Source organism: Lottia gigantea, assembly GCF_000327385.1.
Source record: "Lottia gigantea unplaced genomic scaffold LOTGIsca_54, whole genome shotgun sequence".
Lineage (NCBI taxonomy): Eukaryota > Metazoa > Mollusca > Gastropoda > Lottiidae > Lottia > Lottia gigantea.
In genome coordinates, this window is record NW_008709848.1 from 933702 (window position 1) to 945614 (window position 11913).

General features: G+C 32.5%; 2 protein-coding genes across 2 annotated transcripts in view; one reads left to right on the plus strand and one right to left on the minus strand.

Moving 5' to 3' along the window:
• The first annotated feature begins 1888 nt into the window (after positions 1-1888).
• Positions 1889-5121, plus strand: LOTGIDRAFT_219544 (hypothetical protein). The gene is made up of 10 exons (XM_009062934.1): positions 1889-1956; positions 2462-2529; positions 2717-2782; positions 2906-2959; positions 3222-3372; positions 3696-3780; positions 3898-3992; positions 4127-4267; positions 4542-4593; positions 4851-5121. The coding sequence occupies exons 1-10, from the start codon at positions 1954-1956 to the stop codon at positions 4916-4918; spliced, it is 783 nt and encodes a 260-aa protein (XP_009061182.1). The 5' UTR covers positions 1889-1953; the 3' UTR covers positions 4919-5121.
• A 1620-nt stretch (positions 5122-6741) lies between these two features.
• Positions 6742-11913, minus strand: part of LOTGIDRAFT_219547 (hypothetical protein) — a gene marked incomplete at its 3' end in the record, with an annotated part of 7326 nt that continues 2154 nt past the window's right edge. Inside the window, exons 2-6 of the mRNA XM_009062935.1 lie at positions 9740-9882; positions 8638-8682; positions 8326-8435; positions 7312-7847; positions 6742-7058 (exon numbers count right to left, since the gene is read on the minus strand). Coding sequence (XP_009061183.1) covers positions 6742-7058; positions 7312-7847; positions 8326-8435; positions 8638-8682; positions 9740-9882 — 1151 coding nt within the window. The remainder of the gene's footprint in view (positions 7059-7311; positions 7848-8325; positions 8436-8637; positions 8683-9739; positions 9883-11913) is intronic.

Below are 11913 nucleotides of genomic sequence, written 5' to 3' on the forward strand. Positions count from 1 at the left end.
CGGGCTACCCCCTAAGAAGATAATTAGAAAATTTACTGAAAAGCTTTGACTTTGCGACTACATAAGTGTGGCAATAAATTCTGGGACGAAAAAGTGCAAGAGATACAAAAATGATTGCAGTAGAAGAGATTAAACCACAGTAAATTTAAAGATAGTGGATCAAATATGGCCATATTCGGTATACGGTTGGTGAAACGAGATCCTCATTGTTAGATCATTTAGGCCTGCCTACATACAAAGAAAATCGAAAATTGCGATAATCGTTTGAAAACTGAAAGAGCTATACCAATTTCAACATAGGTGTACGGGCCCAAGGCCTATTTGGGGGTTGGAAGGGGGGGGGGGGGGTTGTTTGCACGAAATTTTGCTACGATCGAGACGAGTGATACAAATAAGGGGCAGAATGACTCAAATATTTTAGAACACATTTATAATATTCATGTTTATTAGTGTAAAGTTATGTTAGTGAACTAAATGTTGGATAGGCTAACGGTACATCGAGGATCAAAGGGTGACGTCAAATTTTAAGTTATAATAACACTGCAAAATCAATTGATGTGATTTAATTTTTAGTGGTCACTGACAAATAACCCATCATGCCCATGGAATTGAGAGCAATATTAGAAGTTCCAGGAGGTTCTATTAGTTCCCATTATCAGGATTCCTTCCCCATCCCCCCTCCCCTACTCCACGGCTTTGGTAATTGTGTAGCTTGCCATCCAACTAGAAGCTTCTTACTACAGGCTCAGTGTTAGGTCGTTAGGTTTTCATACAGCCATAGTCAGTTGGCTTAACTAAAATTAATGCTAAAGGAAAGTCTCTGTGGTAGTTTAATTAGACACTGGTTGCAACGTTAGCGATATTGGAACAATGTGGAAATTAAATAATGATTTGAGTATTACTGTATTATCTTTTCAAAGCAAAAGACCGACATTTTAGGCCCAGGCTTCAATTGAGGGCTCTGTGCCCCTTTTCCAAATTCTGGGTTACCCCCGTTTTCAGAATGTATAGATTTCCCCCTGTCAATCAATTTCTCCCTGTTGATGGTGATAATAAACTACTTAATAATTAAATCATATCATTTGATAGTCAAAATTAGTAAAATGATCCTACACGAAATTCAAAATTGTTTCGAATTATTCATTCGTCGTCATTCCCAATTTTTTGCACGGCCTTAGACAGCTACAGTTCGGACAGTTCGGAATTTTACACCCACTAGATCTCGATGAGCTGTTATTCATTATTGCCTGTCGAGCCAACTAATCTGTCTATCGAGTCCATGCTGCACCACAATGGTTTACAAATTAATACAAAGGTTGTCTTGATCTCTCTCCCTTATAGATTAATTGAATACGGTACCCTTATTTTCCGATGTACAAAACATTAAGCGTCATAGGAAGAACGTGGGGAATGCTCAAGAGCTTGGTGAAGGGGTTGTATTAGGTGATACACTTTTTCCAAACATTATCCTCAAACGACACTTTGGGGTAGGGTCACTGAAATAACTGAACACAATATTATGGTATACTACCCACGTGTTTTATCTAAAAGCGCTTTAACAATTGACCTTGTCGCCATTAATGACCATGTAAATTGTTGCGAAATTGAAAAAATTATTATATGTATTTGTCATAAAAAATTTTAAGTTATTTTAGCAATATTTAAGTTAGAAATAATTCAGATTTCATATCGGGTCGATTTGCCGCTAATGTCTATCCTAAGACGATTCGACCCGACCCGATTCGACCCGAATCTGTACGCTAGTTGAATGTTTATGCCTTCAATAAAGCAAAATAAATCGTTGAAAATTGTATTTAATATAAGAGACACCTGGCGGCTGTTTAAACCGGAAGTAAATAGACAACCTACTTCCTTTTTATTTTCCAACGTGTTGACAAAAGTCAACATTTCAATTTGGTCACTTTAAATCATCTTTAAGGATAATCCACAAAGATGGTAAACATACATCTTATTCCGCAAATAACTTAAAGCATTAAGGGGAAAAATGAGACGAGAAAAAAGCATCTCGAAAGGTCACATTCACATTGAAATTAACATAAGTTTGATTCGTGCTGGTTGTAGTTTTTGTTTACATTTACACATTTTCAATCATTTATTGTTAATTTTTAAATTAGGATACATGTAGAAAAATTATAACGTAATTTACACCACATCATCCAGAGTAAATTAATAAGTCCTGATTACTGTCAGTTTCTTCTTTGAAAACAGAGTTACAATTAGCTATTTCTATTAGATTAAGATTAGATAAATGTTATGGGTTTAAGTTAATTAGTTAAATTGGCCCCTACTAACTGAAATGGCCCTAAAAGTCAAATGGTCTAGTACACCCTTGTCAGTGTTTCCTTGTTGTTGAGCAACAGAAATAAAAGTCCTTTTATAACAACTGTATCTAAAACTTTCCAGATGATAATAACAAACTTATTATGGTGTCTTTTTTCAGCCACAAAACGAACATATAGAACTTCATCGGAAGAGACATGGATACAGACTTGATTATCATGAGAAAAAGTAAATTTTATTTTTTATTTTTTTATATAATTCATTCAGTCTCACATTCATAGCAGATGAATTGTAGTTTGTTAAAACTGATTTTGTGCAAGACCTCTTGATAGCTTGGTTTAAATCTGTAATTGTATTTTGCTATGTCTGCTATGCTGATATTATTTATAAAAAAAAATGTACTCTTTTATTACAGACGAAAAAAGGAAGGCCGTATGGGCCATAAAATGGCAGAAAAAGCTAGGAAATTGAGAGGAATTAAGTAAGTTAGATTCAATTCACAAAAAAAATGTAAAGATTCAGTCAGAAATTATTTTATGTAAAAAGTTTTCAGAAACGTTCACAATAAGTATGATGTTAAAGTGTTTTTTTTTTCTCCTTTCAGAGCTAAACTACACAATAAAAAGAGACATTCAGAGAAAGTACAGATGAAGAAAACGTAAGTATTACCAATAATGATTACAATGTATGATACACAAAATTACACAATAGTTTTAGGGTGGCTAAATCACAAATTAGCATTAATACAGGGAAAAATATGATAGTTGTCAAGACAGGTTATTTTAATTTGCAAGCTATGCAGAAATATTTTCATAATCCAATTTTAATGGGAGATTCTTCTTTTGAAGAATGGTATTCAAAATCAAATTCCAATGCCAGGCTCAAATATGAATTAATGATAATAATTATTTGTGATTTAGGTTGAAAATGCATGAAGAGAGACAAACAAAACAGAAATCAGATGATAATGTACCAGAAGGAGCTGTACCAGCCTATTTATTAGACAGGGAGGGACAATCTCGAGCTAAAGTATTGTCTAATATGATAAAACAGAAACGTAAAGAGAAAGCTGTAAGTTAATTTGATATATCCATTACCATAGTTTCTAGGTTAGACTTACAAGAAAATATTTAGTGCTAAATCTCAATATATTAATTACTGTACCATGTAGAAGTATAGAAACTGAAGTCGTTATTCAGTGTTTTACGCTTAAAATTTCTTGGCATGAGATATATGTATAAAGTATTATTGAATTTATTAACTCTGTTTCACATGCACATGCATATAGTGTTATTAACTGTAATAAAAAGGGCACTAGGGATATGAATACATTTCCTCTGTTTTTCCTAGATGTGTTTCTTATGAATTTTATGCTATAATATTCTATAATTTAGGGTAAATGGGATGTTCCACTACCTAAAGTTAAAGGAATGAGCGAAGCAGAAGTCTTTAAAGTTGTCAGAACAGGAAAAACCAGACGTAAGTATTTAAAGCCAAATTTTACAACTTGAAAATGTTCAGCAATATTCTGCTTTCACTTTGTATTATCTCCCTTGATATCAGTAATTGTAAAATATCTGTTTGACTTTCTTTCAGGAAAAGGATGGAAGAGAATGGTGACTAAAGTTACTTATGTCGGTGAAAATTTTACCAGAAAACCACCAAAATTTGAAAGATTCATCAGACCCATGGTAAATACGGAATTCAAATTTATTGCATGTCTCTTTTCAATTTCAGTGACTTGCTTAGTACATAAATTTAATCATGTATGATGTTTGAACAACCCCATTTCTTTAGATCAAATAAAATGTTATGTTACTTGCAGGGTTTAAGATTTAAAAAGGCTCATGTAACTCATCCTGAATTAAAAGCCACATTCTGTTTACCAATGATTGGTGTAAAGAAGAATCCTAGTTCCACCATGTATACCTCATTAGGTGTTATAACTAAAGGTACCATTATTGAGGTATGTATTATTTTTATGAAGGAGTGTGGTTGGGAATGATTTTATTTATATATTCAGCTTTCTAAGTCATATTTTGTGTGTCTTTTTGCCAGTTAATAATAAATAATACCCATTGTACAAACCAATGAGTGAGTCAAGATTTTAAATTTATTATAAGTTCTTATGATGCAGGGATTGTAATTATTTGCAGAAAAGGAGGACGTTTGTATTATTATAGGGCTAATTTTGTTTTGTAATGATAAACATATTGACTTTTGTTTTTGACTTTCTATAGGTTAATATAAGTGAATTAGGTTTAGTAACACAAGGTGGTAAAGTCATCTGGGGTAGGTAGAATGATTTATTATAATCTCAATAACTAGGACTCATTGATTTGTTATTAAAAGAGTTGTTGAACAAAAGGATGCAACCTGGGATGGAATACACTGAGATCAATCTGAAAAAGGAGACAACCCAGTTTTGACATAGCCAATGACACGCCCCTGTATCCAATCATAAAAGACTTAACAAATTGTTTCTCTTGATTTTAAATGCAATTATGTCTTTAGTGGTATTAATATACATTATTTAATAAATTTTTCAGGAAAATATGCCCAGGTGACCAATAATCCAGAAAATGATGGCTGTATTAATGCTGTTTTGTTGGTGTAAATCACCATATTAAACTCAATTAATATTCAAAAACTAAAAAAAAAATAGCAAAAACCTTGAAAAATAAAAGAAAAAGAAACGTGTCTCCATGATGAAGAAGAAGATTTGTGGTTATCATTGAAACAACTACCAAGTGACAAGTCTAGAATATTGTCAATAGAGTGACCTATGTGAAATAGATATTAAAATTGATATCTACAAAAATTGGTTTTTCTTTCTTTCTAACTTTCATGAGCTGGTGTGTTTGTTTATCCTAAGGTCCTGTTTTTTCCCTCTCTGCTTATCAACTCCATTTCCTGTTTTAGAGATATCAGTGGAAGTACTGACATGAGTTGGAATAAGGGCTTCAAGCAGTGCATGTATTAGACCCCTCGGTAGATGAAAGTTGAAAGAAAATTGTCTTTTCCGCTTGGTGAATTTGTCAGGGTTTCCCTCTTCATGATGTGTGAAATATGCACTCTTTCTTGTTTCTGTTTCAAAATATCCTGCTGGTAAATATTCTTTCTTTTGATGAATTATTTTGCAAGATGGGGTGAATGAAGGTATCAGGTCCTAAAAAATATCCTAATCTTATACAAACGTATTTTATTTAAAAGTTATACAATATTAAATTATCTATTTTGGTACATTAATGATTTACTACAAACATCCCCATAACTAAACATATACATAACTTTAACATTAACATAGAGAACACATAATATACACCAACAGATCAATAACAAGAGACTGGATTGCCTCTGACTACCTCCGGGGAATTCGATCGTATTATGTCAGAGAAGAAAAGAGCAAAGAATGGTCGAGAAAAAACATTTCTGCTCAACCAGGTCAGATTCAAAGCGTCCACACAATTCGAGCAGTTCACTTTATTTCTGGGTAAAAATACAATAGTAATAGAAACTATGCATTCTAAACCTACATTGTGTTGATTACTGCTTAATCTACCTGAACAATAAAACAATAAAATGGAATGCTCGTGTTTATGTTTTGAAAATGTCTTTGCTCAGGAAATAAACAATGAACTGTGCCTGATAGCAGTTCGATGTTATCAATGTTTGAAGACTTTGGTTTGGAGTTTAACCTGCTCTTAATAGTAAGTGGACGTTTTGTCTTGATATTTACGGTGCATTTTGGCTTTAGACATTTCACGGGCATTGTGGCTTAATCACATTTCCAATGATTTCAGAGGTTACATTTCAACCATTCCATATTATGATCTTTATTAAAAAATGTCATCAATATTGAACTATGCACTGTAACAATATGGCCAGCGTACAGATCACAATAAAACAGAAAAACAATAACAAAAATAATCTATCCATCACCATAGCAACACGCTGCCATTCGGAATTTAATTGTATTCGTTTATCATGTTCCCCAAATCCATGTTCGACCTTTTTCAATATTTTCAGTTGATCTTTAAGAATGGAGGCCAATGGTTCTAGATTAGGTGGTATAGTTGGATTTGCTTCATTAACTCTTGTAAAACCAAGATGGTTGTTGTGGTGAAGGCCATTTCCATTCATCTGGGACTTCTGAAATTTGAAAAGAGATGGGAAAATAGGGACAGCAATCAAAATTTATACAAACTATATATGACTCCTACGTCCAATAACAAATCATTTACTTTTCCGTTTGCAAAGAACTTTCTTTCTTATAACAATCAAGATCATCGATCGTTTCCGTCCTAAAGATGATTTTAAATGCCACATTCTACCAACCAGAAGTTCTACAAAACTAATTATGCAAAACTTACTTCCAGGACTTGGAACTGAAACTACTTATAACAAATTGGTAACGATGTGATCTATAATTTGTTAACATCACGCAATAATTCTGGAAAAATTTGAAAATGCATCCCAGAAAAGACTGCGGAAGTGCAAATGAATTAAAACTAATTGAAAAAGTACCTGTTTTATTGTTTCCATATCTTCAATCGTTAGATCAGTATTATTACACGGATGAACAGTAGCATCATAATCTTTAACCAACAGAAACCTCGCCAAACCCCCTAAAAATACCTTCCTGATCCATCTCGGTACTGGGCGGCCATGTTGACCCTTGAAATGAAAGTTGAGGACTATAACTGTCAAGATGGTGGACACAGACACCATCACCATGGCACAGGCGAAATATATACCTGAAATGATAACATACATTACATGTGAACACGTAGCAGAACGCACCTTAAATTTAGCTAAGTAGCACAAAATCAGACTGTTTGAGCAAAATCTGGATCGGATCTGGAGCCCCAACTGCCCGAGGTCGAGGTTGCCCCAGAATTGATACACATACTGCAAAATTGGGATGCAGAGGTATGATGTGACACTGCAAAATTTCGTACAGTGGCTATGTATCGTGTACTAATATAGATATCATGTATTTATACATACCTATGTATGGGAAGTTTTCAGAAGTGGGTGGTAACGTCTCTGATACGACCAAGAGAAACACAGCCAGCGATAGCAAAACTGTTATTTCAAGGGAAACCTTTTCACCAGCGTCAGGTGGTAATAAAAAGCCCAACATGGCCACTGAAGTGATGAGAATACATGGGAACAGCAGATTAAGGACATAAAACAATGGTTTTCTTTTCAAAGTCACGTAGAAGGTTACGGCTGGGTACGGTTCTGGGCAACAGCTGTAGTACGACACTGTACGTTTCAGTGGGACACTGGACAATTTCCACTCCGTATTCACTTTAAAAGAAGAAATGTCACCTGATTCACTTCTGTTTTCTACATTCAAGTCATTTCCATGATACGCCCACGATCCAAACGTAAGAGGGCAATATTGAGTATCGTATGGGAAATACGTTACGTCAACGTTACAAAGACTGTCTATCACTGTAGGGAAATAGTAGTTGACTGTTCCATCAGGGTAGACTGCAGGTCGATAATCTTTTAATCCAGCTAACTCATCTGCAGCACTTTGATACCAAGAAAATAGATAACATATTATTATGATATATCAAACTTATAAGGACATAGTATCCTTTAGCTTTATGACAATGCCACAATGTTTTAAACTTAAACTGCCGATATTTCTGAGAGCAAGCAGCTTGTTTGGGATTTGACCACATTACCAGCATTGTGACTTTTCTGACGTTTCTGATTTAAGCATGAGACTACAGCCAATGACTATAAAAATGCACAGCTGACTTACATGGCCAACGACACCAGCTGAATTCATTATGAGCAAACTGCTTCAAGTACCGTAGACAATTACAGAAAAACCAGTAATTTAGCAGCAAAATTGATCAGTCATATACTCCAGCCATATTTTCTAAATTGGTTCATAGTTTATTTTTGTCTGGTCTATGGATTTTATTATAGATATCAAATTACATGTATACCCGTTTTGGCCTGGTTTAAGAAAATCAGTTATTATATTATAATTCTACCTACTTGTCAAATAAAGTGATATCAGGTGTCCAGATCTTCTCAAACGGTACTACAAGGCTGTCGATACCCCCATATTCACTGGCGTTCCAGACCAATTGACAGTCATTCCATCTCTGCAAGAGATTTATAAGAATGTCAGACTTGAGTGCTCTGTTTGTCTCTAGTTGGGATGGAACAATTATTCCATATATACAAATAGTTATAATTAACGTGTCATAAACCCCAGACAAATAGTTGATTCTATCTCGTGTTGCTTTGGTAACATTACATATCAAACTTTAACACTGATACAATCATAACACTGAACTAACTTACCAATCTTATCCAGGCGTTAATAGTCAGAATCTGTTTTGGTTCGTTCTGAAATTATAAATAAGGAATAGTCTTGGGGGAAAATGCTCTAGTAAGACACAAAGAACAAGTTTGTCATTTACTATCAGGTTTCTTGGTGCAGGACTCATTCACGCACTGTAAGGTACAAACATGGGAATTTTCGCAAAACAGGCATTATTCTACTACTTTATTTCAATACCCAACTGTTCAGGAAACTTTAGATATGAAAATGAAATGATTGGAGTTTTACGTCCTACACTTCTGCACCATGTCATGAAACTTTAGAGCGCAAAGCAAGTAGCACATGAAGGACAAGATTTTTCGATGGGAGTCCCATAAAAGACCTGTTGATTGTTTGATAACCATTAGTTAATTGTCCGATATGATTCATTTCCCAGTATACCAGTCTGTATTTATATAACTATTAATATCTAACTATTTATTTCTATATAATACCATCTCACTCTGTTATTTCTCAATCGCCCTTTCAATAACTTATTAGAATTTTTGATGGGAATAATTTTGATGACTATTAATTGTACTCAGAAATATTTTACGTCATAAAATGAATTATGTTGTTTAGTGAAAAGCTTTTAACACCATAAAACATTCAAAATGTTGTTGACTCTTGACAACCTGAGGGTATTGACTGATGATAGAAATGGCTTTCAAAATAGGGGCGTAAAATCAGCAAGATTCTTGCTAAAATATTACTTCAAGATATATATGCCTTACAGAGCTGCAAGGAGTTATCTAAGAATAATGTGCACCACCGTAAAAAAAATTGACAGATATGGCATGATTACTTGATCAAAGACATGGGATGGTCAAGTAGGGCCACAGGGGAAGGGGAGAGTGTCTATCAGCACAGGCATTTAATAACTAAATGATAAGAAATTTAAGAATTGGAGATAGGAAGGGGAACAAAACCGGGTTTATGCTCCTTTGGCTACACCCAACCCTCTCACGTCCACCAGCATCAGAGAAGTCACTGCTCTACATGTCCTCACTAAACATCTCGTTGGAACATCTCTTCACTTTCCCTTTAATATCCTTAGTGGATCCCAAATAACTGAAAACTTACCAACTCTATGACCTGTCGGATGGCTATTCCAACATAGACATCAACTGGTTTCGACTGACTGTCACAGTATGGTAAGGTATCAGCATGGTAGGTTTTAAACAGGTTATTCAGTAAAACTGACTGATTGGTTGCATTAATAATACCTTCAAATAGAATACAATATTAGGATATTAATCATCTAACAATGCAAGTCTCACTGTAATTGGTTTTGCTGCATTCAAAACCTTCAAATAGAATACAATATCATCATTTAACGCTCTTTTAACCACGTAGCTAAGAAACATACTATATTCTACAAGGATAACAACTTAGGTTCACAGTAAACGATATGATATTTTGTTGTATAATACTTTTAAATAGAATTCAATTTTAGCAATTAACTCTCTTTTAACCACGCAACTTTAAAATTTTGTTGTACTTTGTTAAATAATCCTCAACTGTAGGTTGCATCAATAGCATCAATTTGCACAATTTGGTTACTGCAATTCCACTAACACTAAGCGTTTTATGAGGTCACTGATAAAGCATATTTTGCAATAAATGGCGCCATCAAATACTTAGTTTTAGTGTAATTGCAGAAACCAAATTGTGCAAATTGATGCTATTGATGTCCCCGATACTAAAAATTAGACCTCTCTTTACAATCCCTTTAACGCTCTTGTAACCACGTAATTATAAAATTGTTGTAATTTCTTCATGCAAATCTACAACTATAATTGATTTTGTTGCATATAAATATAACAAAATAAGATTTCAATGAGCACTAATTCGACTGTACAAAAATTCCTGTTGTAACATTTTATTATAATATAATGCCTCCACCAAAAATTGAATATAATTTTTGTATTAAACTATTTAAAAAAAGACCGTATAGGAGTTATTACGAAACCTTCTAATATAATCAATATGTTATGATCTATAGGGACAACTTGGAAATATTACGAATATATTATGATATGATATTTTCTGACCATTGAAAAAAGAACACTATATTTGACAATTTTATTCATAAACCTTCAATTATAATGAATATATCGATAAATAGCAGAAATTATTTTTATGAAAGCTTCAATTATATTGAAAATATTTAATATATTTTATAAAACCTTCCAAAGTAATAAGTATATATGTTTTATGATATTGGTTTATCATATTGAAGTTATAAAACCTTCAAATATAATCTATACATTATCAAATATCGGACTGGAATTATAAAACCTTCAAATATAATATATACATTATCAAATATCGGACTGGAATTATAAAACCTTCAAATATAATATATACATTATCAAATATCGGACTAGAATTATAAAACCTTCAAATATAATATATACATTATCAAATATCGGACTGGAATTATAAAACCTTCAAATATAATATATACATTATCAAATATCGGACTGGAATTATAAAACCTTCAAATATAATATATACATTATCAAATATCGGACTGGAATTATAAAACCTTCAAATATAATATATACATTATCAAATATCGGACTGGAATTATAAAACCTTCAAATATAATATATACATTATCATATATCGGACTAGAATTATAAAACCTTCAAATATAATATATACATTATCAAATATCGGACTGGAATTATAAAACCTTCAAATATAATATATACATTATCAAATATCGGACTGGAATTATAAAACCTTCAAATATAATATATATATTTTAATATATCTGGTTGGAATTATAAAACCTTCAAATATAATATATACATTATCAAATATCTGGTTGGAATTATAAAACCTTCAAATATAATATATATATTTTAATATATGTGGTTGGGATTATAAAACCTTCAAATATAATATATACATTATCATATATCGGACTGGAATTATAAAACCTTCAAAGATAATATATATATATTAAGATATCTGGTTGGGATTATAAAACCTTAAAATATTGTGAATGCATTATGACATATCGGGCTGTAATTATAAAACCTTCAAATATAATATGTATAATATATCGGACTGGAATTACAAAACCTTAAAATGACGGATGAATGGATTATAATGTAAAGGTTTTGAATTATAGCATTAATAAAAAGTTAAAAATCAAATTGATGTAGACTAATATTGAGCTAAATTCGTAAAATTTTAAATAAGCAATAAACATCGAAATTATATTTTTGTTTTTTTTTTAAGTA

Coding starts and splice junctions, on each gene's coding strand:
- LOTGIDRAFT_219544 (XM_009062934.1), top strand. Junction 3,373..3,695: donor AGAAACGTAAAGAGAAAGCT/GTAAGTTAATTT, acceptor TCTATAATTTAG/GGTAAATGGGATGTTCCACT. Junction 4,594..4,850: donor AGGTGGTAAAGTCATCTGGG/GTAGGTAGAATG, acceptor TAAATTTTTCAG/GAAAATATGCCCAGGTGACC.